The 13,900-nt window shown below is 44.2% G+C and overlaps 1 protein-coding gene across 1 annotated transcript; it reads left to right on the top strand.

Annotated features, from left to right (window-relative positions):
* The first annotated feature begins 476 nt into the window (after positions 1-476).
* Positions 477-12,203, top strand: LOC311533187 (kelch-like protein 31). Its single transcript, XM_084652383.1, has 3 exons — positions 477-3,165; positions 8,206-9,424; positions 11,466-12,203. Exons 1-3 carry the CDS (start codon positions 3,099-3,101, stop codon positions 12,196-12,198), a joined length of 2,019 nt encoding a protein of 672 aa, XP_084508509.1. The 5' UTR covers positions 477-3,098; the 3' UTR covers positions 12,199-12,203.
* Positions 12,204-13,900: the final 1,697 nt, after the last annotated feature.

Raw genomic sequence — 13,900 nt, 5'->3', positions numbered from 1 at the left:
TTTAAAACCCAAGAAATTCAGAGTTAAGGTTACACTTAAAAAAATCTAAACATGTTAAAGTCAGAAATACACTGTTAAGGCATCCAAACAAATTTAACTCAGCCCAATAATGACCCCATGAATGGTACAATTTACAATTAAGGGATTTTAATAGTTGTAGTACCAGACTAAATTAAACAAATTTTTTAAAGCAGATTACTTTTTTTCATATTTCCTTCATGGTGTTAATAATCATTAATAAACTAGCTTAATGACACACTTAATTTCTTCAGGTACAGTCTGTGCACAAGATTTCAGTTAATCTTAACTATATGCAAAGTTTGAAGAGTCTGCTTTAGTCCATTGTTAAGACCATTCAGGACAAAGAAAAGTCTGACACAGATGTAACATTTCTTATCAAAATATATTTTAATTAATTTTAACTCTAAAGTAATTACATTATTGACTTGTAAATTCTCACAAAAATAATTCTGCACTCATAAAGTACATACTGTAAGACTGGGAAGAACACACTGTGGTTTTTATACAAAACAAGTTGATCGCTGCTTTAACTACAAAATGGAACTCAATCTTACAATTAAGTTGCAACCACTGATCCTCAGAGGCATTTACACGCTTAATGCCCATCAATGGGAGTTAGTAGGGTTGCCAACCCTCCAGGATTGTCCTGGAACCTCCAGGAATTAAAGATTAATCTTTAATTAAAGTTTACGTCATGTGATGAAACCTCCAGAAATACATCCAACCAAAATAGGCAACTCTAGGAGTCAGGCACACCCAACTCCATATGTATAGGCATTCATTTGCTAGTATTGTACATAGCGATGTTCATTATACACATTGAAAGAGAAGACCCTATTCTACAATGTCTCAAGTTACTTATGGCACTGCAGGTGCGTTGTACACGGCACTCAATTTTCAGCTAAAAATATAGATTTTCTTAATGCTTTTAACAGCACCCACCCTGGTTGTATTCAAGATTTCTTACAGTTCTCAAGCTTATAATGATGCTAAGGTCATTTCCAAGAGAATTTCAGGCCCTTTTGTCCTGTTTAGACTGCAGAAGAGCGTAAATTCTTTGCTGAGCTCTGCACTGGCCTATGCAGCATTTTCAGGTATCTTATTAAAAGGCAGATTCCACCCATCTTGAAATTATTCTAACTGCCCAAGAAAGCCCTCACAATTCTAAGCACAACCTTTTTATTTAATTCACACTTCTACAAAGTAGATAAAGAAGCTACTGTTCCTATGGGACTTTTACTCTTCCTCTGTTAGCTACGGTACAGCAGTTTAACACATACTAGTACCTGAACTGCATTGTGCTGGGATGAGTACAATGAAATTGTTAAAACAACCCTGTTACTTTTAGCTCCACTCAAAACACAGGGGAGAAAGTACCATAGTTGGAAAAATGGAAAATAGAAAAATCTGTCAAAAACTGTGTTTTCAAGCTTCCATTAGATTGCGAACAATAACGTGAAATAAGATGTTTATAAATTACCTCCCACTGGATTTAACAACCAAGAGATGGTCCAAGTTACACAAACCACAACAAAAAAGAAATGCATTCAGAAAGGGAAGGCTGATGCTTTCTGCCTTTCAACCATCCCAATCTTTCACCTCAAAATTCACAGCTGGCCTAGCACTGTCATGCCACTGCTGTAGCACCTACCACTGGTGCTTTGCTCCAGTTCATATGCATTACCACAACTAAATCCACCACTACGTCGTCTTAGATTGTCACCAAATTTAGAATGCCATATGAGAAACATAGCAATAATCCAAAGAGAGGAATGTAGTGAGGTAAATCTTTGCTCAGAAGTCGAAACACTGGGCAATGTAACATACTAATAGGTAAATACAGTTCCCGCTGCTGTAGCTGGGAGTTATGGTGGAATATGGTGAGAAAAAGAATGAAATTGGAGGAATAATATAAATACCCCTTAGTATGAATATTCTTGACAATATTTGATACCACCCAATGATTAAGAGAAGGTCTGATCATTGGAAAACCGTTCTGAAGAATCCCTGGGCTCTGATTCTGTCGATCATTTACCTCATTCATTCAAGGGGGTCAGATTCACTCCTTTGCAAAGGGCCAGCACAATGCCTAGGCATAAGTCCCACGTGAAGTCTCAAAACAGGGCTTACGTAGGATTTTAGTGGTACATAGGCCTCATGCCTGAACCACAGAGCTGAATTTCACTCTAGAACTGCCTGGGCTTCAAAGGGACATGAAAAACGCGAACAGACAAAATACTCCTCCATAGAGCTAAGAAAATGGCGTAAACATGGTCTGTGAAATCTCTGCTTGAATCTGGAAACAAATCTCAGCCTCTTTTCCAGTTTGTTTTAAGCATCCAAGCATCCAAACGTGGCTGGTGCGAACACATGTGAAAAGCAGATTTTTAATAGTTGCCAAAAGCCAATTTTAATTAGATTTGTAACTTCTCTGGCTCAGGGGCTGTCTTTTTGGTCTGTGTTTGCACTGTATACAATGGCATCTTGGCTCATGGCTGGGGCTCCTAGATACTGTTATTATCAATAATAATTAATAATAATGTTGACTGTCAAAGTCACAGTTCATGTCCACCATCCTGACGCAAACTGTGATTTGTATATTCCATTCCTGCTAGTCCGTCTGTGAGATTATTGGGCCAGATTCGCAGATGGTGTAAATCAGAGGCGCTCCACTGATGGGCTGTCCTCCCCCTCCCCCCGTCCTCAAATGGCCTCTGTCCTTGATCGGTCCCTTTTGGAGCCACCGCCACTCACTTTCACTCGTGGTCGATGGCAGATTAGAGAACAATCTGAAGTTTTTGGAAGCACATCCAGTTTATTTGCTACCTCTAGATTCTGGCAGCCACTGTCATGCTGAATTTGGCTGGAACTGAGCTCCCTCTCTTCCTGACTCTAGCCCTTTCCAGGTCTCTCAGGCCTGTGCTGAGGACAGCTGTCCCTGCGTCACCACCAGAAGGCTGCTGTAAATGCTGATGTGATAAGAACAGTCAGCTGGCCTAGCAGGGTTGGGGGAGGGGTGGGTAGGATGTTTCATTTGGAAAGTCTGAGGGTCTCTCCATGTCTCCTGATGTCTCTTGATGTGCAGAGCACAGAGCCTCTGCCCTGCTCACAGTCCCCATTGGACTAACCCATTTTACCACCAAGGTAAGGAGCAGAGAGAGCTTCGTCTGAATGGATCCAGAAAGCCAATATTTGCCCTTTCAAGTTCAATATTTACAGAGAGATTTTCTTGTGGGGGTCATTTGAAATGTTTAATTTGACTGTAGATGGCAAAGAATAGCACAGGGAAAGTGTCCCTGGGGGTGGGGCACGGGATTAAAAAGTGGGGCAAAACAATTTATTGGCATTTAAATTAAACCTGGAGTTTTGGCTTCCAAATAGTTTGCCAGGAAAGTTGTATGTTTATTTTGTAAATCACATAGTTTTGTGTTGTTATACCATGTTGAAACACAGTGCACGGTGGTATTAATACTAATTGACAGTGACACAGGCTATTTGATCAGACACCAAGGAAAATAATCCAAACAAAATACCTAAGGGGGAGGAAGAGTATAATTAACCAACTACAGGTGAATCTTTGCTGTTAACCGGGTAATGCTCTTAGTCAGCTCCTTATATTGGTACAGAGATTATGTTAGCAAAATTTTGGGGGGAGGGATAACTGATTTAAAAATAAAATAAAATATCCTTCCGTCATTTTCTATCTGTGCCCTTTTAAATCTAATCAGGCCATTTGAACTGCACGTAGCCAGGGATTAGTCTGTATGAAAAATATTCCTTTTAAAATAATCTTAGTAATAATCTGACCAGAAACAGCAAAACTGTCCTGTTCTGAACTAACTGTATTTTAAAAAGGTGGCTTTTCCCTTTTGCAGTTGGACACTAGAGCAACATTAACCCAGACTTGTAAACTAGGATTTTTCAAAGACAAGGGAGTGAGGGGCCCCACCTTGTTGAAATTTAGTAGAAGCTGCTGCCCAAACTCTTTCAGGGTCCTTTGAAAATCCCAGCTTCCCTTTATCTGTATAAAGTTTAATGTAACTCAGAAATATCCTGTCAGGACACAGGTTAGGTCTTGAGAGTTTTGGACTCTGGGACCAAGGGTTGTCCAGGTGGGCATAGCTTTTCTCAAATAACTGTTCTGGAATAACTCACTGGAATAGTTATGGTGCTTTAAATTCACACCCTAACTTGTTCTGGAATAACTTTGCCGTGTAGACAAGCCCTGAGACACCAAAGCAGATATGTCAATGAAGCGCTTTGTTAGAGATATCCTGAGACATGGGAGATTATAGAATGACAGAAACCAGAAATCAGTTACCACAGCTGGTAAAGCTCATTCTCCTGCTCATTTAAATAAAATGCAACATATATATATGAAAAATAGATCAAAACTCAATGAAGTCAAAAGAGTTGCACCAGGGATGAAATGCAAGTTAATATACCAACATATGGGGTGCAGTCATCTATGTATCCAGTTATTTATTTATTTAGCTACTCATAGAGTCCAAAGGAGAATAATCACTGAGAGAGAGCGCGCGAGAGAGCGCAAGCAAGCAATACTCATACTATACACACAAGGGATTAGCAAGACTTCTGGTGCTAGATTTTCCAAAGAGCCTGTTGGATGCTGAGCTCTTTGGAAAATCTGGCCCTTGGAGTCCAGCTCTTCCTCCAGGTGTCTGAGTTTAAAATGAGGGCCAGGAAAATGTGCAAATATCATGCTGCTGTGGCCTGCCGGTCATCTAGGTGGGTTTGCGATGGATGCATAGATCCAGGCTCTAGCCTCCATAGGGGCCTCTTCATGCAATGCTCCCATCCTGTCATGCAGTGCAGCAGTGTTGATCCAGGCCAGGCCCTTCACAGGGTTAACCTCTAGCGTCCAGTTTCAAATCAATGATGATTTGTTAGTGCAGATAATGTGCTTGTCCCTGTATAAAAGTCAAAAGTGAAGGCAGTCCCTGGCCCAAAGAATTTACAGTGTAAAAGACAGACCCAGAGATACAAAATATCCAGGAAGGATTTTTTTTAATATCGTTATTATTAAGAACTCTCACCTTAGGAGTGTCTTGCATGATGCCACTTGGAATTTAGCCGCTACTATGGAACAGCACCCTTAAAACCAGAAACACTCTACAAAGCTCCTTTACCACATGGAAGCTGAAATAATAGGGACAGATCCTCAGCTGCTGTAAATCAGCATAGCTACATTTATTCCACTGGATTACACCATTTTACACCAGCTGCATGTCATAATAGCTACAGACTCCAAGCTGGGTGTTAGTCATGCTGAACTCGAGATTCAAAATACAAGAGGCAGGAAATTCAAGTTAACTCCAAATGAAATCTGGATGCTCTGTCCTTTGTTTATGCAGCAGAGAGGCAGACCTTCCCTGTACCATAGGGGCAAAGGGACTGATGCTGTAAGGAGCTGAGTAAAGTTGGTTAGAAAACGGACTTTTGTTCCATGGGAAGTTCCAACATTTTGAAATGAGTTTTCATTCTGAATCAGAACGAAAAGCTGAAATGTCAACAGTTCCTGTGGAACAGAAATTCTGAAAAATTTCAATTTGGAACCATCAAAACATTTTGTTTTGAGAAGTAAAACTGTTTTATTTAGATAAAGTTGAAACATTATAATATAATGTAACTATTATGTATATGATTAAATAGACTATATATAAAAATGATATAATATTAACATTAATTTTTACTAAAAGTCACATGAATTGAAATGATAAAGTGGAAACTAAATGTTTTTACCTTATCGAAACATTTCAACAGTATCAAAATGAAACAAGAATGTCAGCTGGGGTCAAACTCTTAGTACTTAGAGGTGAATGAAAATGCTAATTACCTTGGGACTAATCCCAATGAAGTCAATGCAAAACTCCCGTTGACTTCCATGGAGCCAGGATTTCACCTTTTGGGTTTGGATTGAAAGAAGCAGGGGAGTAGCAGAGCCCGACTGGATTCTCTATTCACATGGACACAGCAGTGGAAGAAGCCCACACTACTGTTATTTTTCTGATTATAGTTTTGCAGCAGGATCACTTAAATGGCTGAACTCTTTTAAACCCAGATTTGATTAGATTTAAGCACCATGGAAATCACTTTCCTCTGTTCACCTTACAGAGGCATACCCATCCCTGCAGCCCCCCGCCCCGGTTCCCAGCATTACCACGCCAGGGATTCATGAACTAGGCACACAGCACCTTTCCCCTGCTTCCTGACTCGCCTCTACGTATGTTCTAAAGGTAACATGCGGTCAGGCAGGAGAACAGTCAGAAAGCTCCATCTGCCTCACACTGGTCAACTCCTCCTGAGCCGGTGGTTGGCACAGGACAGCAGCAGGTTAGGGGACGCAGTGATAACACCCTGTTGCAGTTCCGTGTTATCTTCCTCAGCAGAGGCTTTCACTCAACTTTTCCCTCTCTGGTTTTGGGCTAAATGTGAGTCACATCCCTAACTGTCTGGAACGATATTTAGCCCCCACCTCCCAGTTCTAAATATAACCTGATTGCTCAACCCTCCAGAAACCTGATCTTATGTCTAAGTGTAATAAACAGCCCTGAAGTATGTGTGAGACATAGACCCTAAAGCTATTTCTGGCCTATAACACATCTATGATCCAAGCATATGGGTCTCTCTCTGCTCACCAAGTAGGAGGTGGACAGAAATAGCCAGGGTACTGCAGTGTCTCTAACGGGTGTGCAAGTTACATTTTGCCTGGGAACAATTCACAGGGTTTGGGGTTTTTTTCGTTGGTTTTGCTTTGGCCAACATTCTAAAAATTACCACGTCAAGGAAATGGGTGGTAGCAGGCTGGTCTTCTCAAAACCACTCCCTGTTATAACCTAGTCCCCCAACACCACTGTTTTTCTACTGTAGATGGCCAATTCATGACTACTAACGCTGAATAAAAGTGGCTTCCAAACGTTCCTTTGGTGTCCACAGGGTGTGTTTAAGGTCTATCCCAGCATTTAATTTAGAACAGGAATAAAGATCCAAATCCTCAAAGCTATTTATGCCCTAAATCCCACTGAAATCAATGGGGGTTAGGTGTCTAAATACCTTTAAAGGCCTCGGCTACTGAGACCATGCACTTCTCTGCTGTAGCATCTTCTACCCAAAGCATTCACAGGGGTTAGAAATATTTATTAAGTTTCTCAACAGCCCTGTGAGGTACTTAAATAGTATTACCCTATTTTCTAAAGGGAGACATGGAGGAACAGGGGGATAAGGCCTTAGTTTTCAAAAGTGGCCATTGATTTTGGGTGTCCAGATGGAGACACCTTGGAAGTAATTTCAATTGGTGCTGAGGACCCACAACTCTACCGTGAGCTGTGGGTGCTCAGCACCTCTCAAAATCAAGCCCAAGGTGTCCAAGGCTGGGCATTCAAAATTACTGGCCATTTTGAACATTTGGGCCTTGATGTTTCAAGTTAGGCTCCTAAAACCTGAGGCACTCAAAATTAGTTGAAGATATAGGCCTAAGTGACTTGCCTGAGGTCAGGAAGTCAGTGGCAGAGTTGGGAGTGGAGCTCGGGACTCCTGACTCCCAGCCTCAGGCCTCACTCCACTAGAGGTAGATCAAAAGCTGGGGAGAGGTTTCCATTCTGCTCCCTTATTCAAAGAGAGTTTTTCCACTGACTTCAAGAGCTTTGGATCAGGCCCCATGTGCCTTAACTAGAGCTGGTCGCAAAATGGATTTTACGCCCCGCCCAAAATGTTGAGATTTTGAAATTTTTCATGAAAGAAAATTCCCAATTTTTGTTTTTTTTTGGGTCAATCTAAACATTTAGTTTAAATTTCAACCCTTTTAAAAGATTTTTTAAAATTTCTTTTATGTAAAATAAAGTGAATGTCTAAACAAAAACGTCATTTTGAACTGAAACATCAAATCTTTTCATTCTGAACATTTCAAAACAAACGGTTTTCAATTTTTCCCTCAATTGTTTTCATTACAAATTTTTTGTCAAAATCTATATGATTTGGGGGAAGAAAAAAAAAGTTTTGCCAAAATGGAATTTTCCGATGAAAAATTGTTCTGACAAAAATTTCTGACCAGCTCCAACCCTTGTCTATTCCTGTACTATAGCCATTACTTAGCGATATCTACAGTACTTCTACATCTACAGTACTTCTTGCTACAGTGTCTTCTAACTTTTCCTGTCTCTGTAGATCATCATCTGACGCCAACGTCCACTGAGATGGCACCCAAGAAGAAAAATCCCAAGAAGAACAAAGTCGACAAGGGCGAGGGTCCCCCAGCCCATGTGGTGGTGGAGGACACGTTGCTGGATATCGATCACCTCAACCACTTGAACGGTCTGTATGAAAATGTCTCCAATGGCTTCCGCTGCACTGCCACAGAGGTCAAGAATCCCAGTCATGGAGGCAGCCTCCTGGAGGAGATGAGTCAAATGCGCCAAGAGCGGTTCCTCTGTGACCTCACCATTGCCACCAAAACCAAGTCCTTCGATGTCCATAAGCTCGTCATGGCTTCATGCAGCGAGTATTTCCACAGCCTGCTGAAGAGAGATCCCAACCTGCCACGAGTAGAACTCAACGATGTCTCCCCTCTGGGCTTGACCGCCATTATCACTTACGCCTACACCGGTAAGCTGAATCTCTCCCTATACACCATTGGCAGCACCATCTCAACTGCCAGCCGCCTACAGATACATGCTCTGTTCAACATATGCAGTGACTTCCTCATTCAGGAGCTAAACGTAGAGAACTGCATGTATATCGCCAACATCTCGGGGACGTACAACCTCAGTCAGACCAAGGACGCCACTCAAAAGTTCATCCAGGAAAACTTCCTGGAGTTCTCTGAGACTGAGCAGTTCATGAAACTCACCTTTGACCAGCTGAACGAGCTGCTGATTGATGATGGTCTGCAGATCCCAAATGAGGTCATCGCCTTCCAGATTGCCACGAGATGGCTCGAGTTTGACCCTAAGCGAGTCACATATGCTGCCAGCCTCCTGAGCAACATTAGATTTGGCACCATATCAGCTCCCGATTTGGTCAACCATGTGCAACCGGTACCACGGATGATGCAAGATCCTGAGTGCCACAGGTTGCTGGTGGAGGCTATGAATTACCATCTGCTCCCCTACCAGCAAAATACTCTTCAGTCCAGAAGAACCAAAATCCGTGGAGGCCAAAGGGTGCTAGTCACAGTTGGTGGCCGTCCAGCTTTGACCGAGAAAGCTCTCAGCAGAGAGATCAGCTACAGGGACCTGGATGGAAACTGGAACAAGATGGCTGAGATGCCAGCAAAAAGTTTCAACCAGTGCGTCATTGTGATGGATGGGTTCCTCTATGTGGCAGGAGGGGAAGATCAAAACGATGCTAGGAACCAGGCTAAGCATGCAGTCAACAGTCTGTGCAGGTAACACAACATTTCCTCAAGGCAAGACAGGTCCCATGAGAGAGCATCTAAAAAAATAAGTACTCAGTTTACAAACCTGTGGCTGCATACATACCTGCCACAATCATCAATGGGGTTTGAACCTGAGATCTCAAATGCCGGCCTCTATCACATAAGCTAAAGGAGAACTCCTTTTGCTGCGCGTGAGTAGTAGGTTGTTATAATCTTTGGGCCCAGCCTTGAGGGACAGATAGGATTACACGCATTAAGCAACAGTAAATTCTATCATCATTTTTTCTGAGGATATTTTTCACAAGGGTAAATGAGCAGGAGGAAAATACAGGCTAACCCAATCAGAAATATCTATTATACACACATAGCTCCAGGAGCTCACAGAGTGAAATATTGCTACGTTAAGGACTATCCCATCAGAGAAGCAGTGTAGACCAGCAGAGTGGGCACTGGAGTGGGCGACAAAAGACTTGCAATCTATCCCCAGCTCTGCCATTTATCTGCTGTGTGACTTGGCCGAGTCAGATTGCCTCTGTGTTTCCTCCCACCCCTTGTCTGTCTTACCTACTTAGATTGTAAGCTCTGTGGTACAGAGAATGTCTCTTACTATGTGTATGTACAGCTCCTAGCACAACTGGGGCCCTGATCTCAGTTGAAGCTTCCAGGCTCTACCATAATACAAATAAATAATAAGAATATCCGTTATTTAGTCAGACAGTTAATGATACAGATCCAGAAAGCAAGAGCAGCTTTCATGTAATTTTTCTGCTTTTTTGTGGCTCTTCAAGCTTATCTTTTCTATTCTGGCTGGAGATTGCTCAAATCTATATATAAATTGTCAGTTTCCATTCTTTAGCTGATTCCCAGTTTGGCAGAATTAGTTTAAAAAAATTAAATTCACCCTCTGTATAATTTCTATTGTTTGTCTTCTTTCTTTCTTCTTTGTCGCACAGTTTAAGTGGAGGGTTTGGGTTTTTGGAAAGTTCTTATGAAACATGTCATGGGACTGTGTGGGGATTATTATTAACAGAGGAGAAACGTAACCCTGGCAACACCAAATGGAGGATGTTGTTGAAAATCGAGACACACAGTTGGGGTTGGGCTTGTACCCAGGGTTCAGAATAAAGAACATGGATGCTACAAAGGAAAACCAGCACAGTTAATGAATAGCATTTTGCCTCCCAGAAATCTATGTTCAAGTTTGCCTTCCTGACATGAGTTTATTGGTCTCAGTCTAATCCCTGTGAGACATTGTCTCCAGATCACAAAATCATCACAGAGTTAGAAATAGTTGCTAGCCTCTGCTAGGGAGAGAATGTGAGGAAGAACCCCCTCATAGGACATATGTCAAGCATGTCTTCATGCCCTACTAGCAGGCTTTCAAATACTACTGGGATGAGGACAGAAGAACCTCTCTAGAATAGAATAGGTCTAAGGATGGACTTGGAAGGGCTTCTTATCAGTCAAGATACAGTGCTAGAAGCTTCTGGGGCTCAGGATTGGGAGGGCAGGCTAGCCTAGGTCAGGAATACACAGGGGATACACCACAGGGCAAGCAGCACCGTCAGAGCCTGCCTGGCCCAGGCCATTCACAACCACTGAATTCATTCAGAAGTTAATAAAACATGGGGCGGCCCCTGCACCATGTATTTTTCCTGCAGCTGAGAAAGGCCTCAAGATTCCACCTGTCAGGTCTCCTCCTTTCTATTTCTATCCCGTACCTTATTCAGCTGTTCTGGCCTTGCCAGACTTTCCCTTGGATTGTTTTCTGGGTACAGTAACTGCAATGCCATCTGCCTGCCAGTGCTCAAGTTCGCACGGCAGCAGTTTGCCTTGCAGCATGTGCTCAGCTTTGCGCTGCAGGGGGCACAAGGGAAAGATCAGAGGTGTGATGTAGGATCTGTGGCTTGAGAGATGCCTGAAGATCAGTAACTTGTCATTGTCAAGCAGGGGTAGAAGGGAGAGATCATATGTCCCCAGGGCGGGTTCAGAGCAGCCCTCCGCAGCATGGGATCAGAGGCTAGGTGATCGCTCTTCCTTCTCTCCGCAGGTATGATGCTCGCTTCAACACCTGGCTGCACCTGGCCAGCATGCAGCACAAGAGGACTCACTTCAGTCTGAGCGCCTACAACGGTCTCCTCTACGCCATCGGTGGGCGCAACGCAGAGCGGGTCCTGGCCTCCATCGACTGTTACATCCCTTCCACCAACAGCTGGCAGAGCAAGGCCAGCATGGAGATCCCTCGCTGCTGCCATGCCAGCATGGTCATCGACGGCAAGATCCTAGTCACCGGGGGCTACATCAACAACTGTTACTCGCGCACCGTGTGCAGCTACGAGCCCAGCACAGACACCTGGAGAGACCGGGCTGGGCTCAGCACCCCCAGGGGTTGGCACTGTGCTGCCACCTGGGCTGATCGTGCGTACGTCCTAGGGGGCAGCCAGCTGGGCCCTCGAGGTGAGCGGGTGGATGTGATCCCTGTGGAGTGCTACAATCCCGACACAGGCCAGTGGAGCTATGTGGCACCCGTGCCCACCGGGGTCAGCACGGCCGGGGTAACAATCCTTGACGGGCGCATCTGCCTCGTGGGAGGCTGGAATGAGAGTGGGAAGAAATACCAGAAGTGTGTGCAGAGCTACAACCCCGATCTGAATGAATGGGCAGAGGAGGAGGATCTCCCTGAGGCCACCGTGGGCGTGTCCTGCTGCACCACCACCCTCCCGCACCCAGGAAGCAAGGGATCCAGGACTAGCTCAGCGGCATCGGCAGCGGTCAGCATTTAATGGAGGAGCCGGGGGCTAGCATTTCCGCCTGCAGCTGGGGACACAGACAGAGCTCAAACCTTGCCTCAGATTGCAGGGCAGCTGAGATCGGAACGCACCAAGAGACCTGGGAACTAAGCAATGGCTCGTGTCACAGCAGTCGGGGAGCCCGCGGAGCGGCACGATCTAGCGGATAGAGCAGTGTTCGGCGATCTTTGACAGACAGTCTAATGGTTAGCACAGGGCCCTGGGACCTAGAAATGCCTGAATTCTTATTCCAGCTGTGAAATGAAAGCCCTCTATGGCCTTAGGCAGGTCACTAGCCCCCTTACGCCATGGGGAAAATGACACTGATCGCCACTGGGAGGAAGCACTTCAAAGCTAAGAATCCGTGAGGGCATGCTCAGTGTTAGCATTGTCTCTGCTCATCCCTATGCATACCGCCAGGCTTGCTAGATTCTTTCCATTCTCAGCTGGTTTTGTCTCCCATCTAATCAGGGAAGCCAGTGAGATCTGACAATGGGTCAGTGCACCCAGATCCTGCTGACGGTATCAGGTAATGATCAGAATATGTGACTCAACCCAGGGCAGGCAAAGCCCCACCGCCCTTCACCAGCTTCAACTAGCGTTCAGGTTTTCTAGGAACACTGCAGCTAGTCTGATGTTCAGAAGAGAAGTTTCCCAAATCTGGTCATTTTTAACTGGATTTATTCCCAACATTATGGATAAGGGAAGACACCTAATTCTTTAGGTAGTGGCATTTCGGATTTGCCTGAGACCCCCAAACAAGGCACCTTTTAGCTCTAGACAATGGTTTAATTCCTTCATGCTGCAAGATGTAACAGGGAGACAAGGTGGTTCAGTGGTTACAGCTGGCAGTCAGGAAATGTAACTGCTGTTGGGACTTACTGTGTGACTTTGGGCTAGTCACTTCACTCTCCTCCTCCTGTTTCCCCTTCTGTAAAAGGGGGATCGTGGAAAGAACAACCCTCCCCCATAAAGCACTTGGAGATCTTCAGCTGGAAGGTGCCATGGAAATGCAAATTGCCACCCCTCTCCTCCTAGCAAGCAGCCCTGCTGGACCAGTGCTGCAACTAATGTCACCCCTTAACACAGCTAAAAGGTAAATAGGGTTTCCTCCCTTTCTTTCAACCTGTCATTTTTAGGAGGTTTTTTTTTTTGCTTTGTAAGGGTCAGAGTTAAGGTTAGAATGCCACGGCACCAACTGTCATTTCAGTTTGGAGTCCTTCCACGGTCTCCTCAAATCTCCTTATTCTATCAAGGCAAGTCTTGAGCTCTAGGGAAGTGTTTGATGGACTGTCTACATTTCAGGCTCCGTGTCAAGGTGCCTATGAATGCCCGTAACTTTAACCACAGCTGATAAGCAGGGCATGAGGCCCTGAAGCAACCAGGGAGGAAAGGAGGATTTTGATCACCAATCCGGTTGCAGTATAGACTGTACCAGAGCTGGGTAAAACAAACAAGAAAACATACAAATAAACTGGAGTCACTTACAGGGATCCTATTACAGGGATACTGTGCCCACATATCTATTCAGGGGACACCATCACAGGGCCTAATAACATCAGTCACACTATCAAAGGCTCGTTCACCTGCACATCCACCAATGTGATATATGCCATCATGTGCCAGCAATGCCCCTCTGCCATGTACGTTGGGCAAACTGGACAGTCTCTACGTAAAAGAATAAATGGACACAAAT

The sequence above is a fragment of the Lepidochelys olivacea genome (assembly GCF_965140295.1).
Source record: "Lepidochelys olivacea isolate rLepOli2 genome assembly, chromosome: 19".
NCBI classification, from domain to species: domain Eukaryota; kingdom Metazoa; phylum Chordata; order Testudines; family Cheloniidae; genus Lepidochelys; species Lepidochelys olivacea.
This window is presented reverse-complemented; position numbering and strand designations above follow the sequence as displayed.

What these genes read in the sequence shown, in the direction of transcription:
- LOC311533187 (XM_084652383.1), top strand. Translation starts at nt 3,099, where the DNA reads ATGTGCAGAGCACAGAGCCTCTGCCCTGCTCACAGTCCCCATTGGACT. An exon ending in TAACCCATTTTACCACCAAG is followed by an intron (nt 3,166 to 8,205) that starts GTAAGGAGCAGA and finishes CTGTCTCTGTAG; the next exon opens with ATCATCATCTGACGCCAACG. An exon ending in GCAGTCAACAGTCTGTGCAG is followed by an intron (nt 9,425 to 11,465) that starts GTAACACAACAT and finishes TTCTCTCCGCAG; the next exon opens with GTATGATGCTCGCTTCAACA.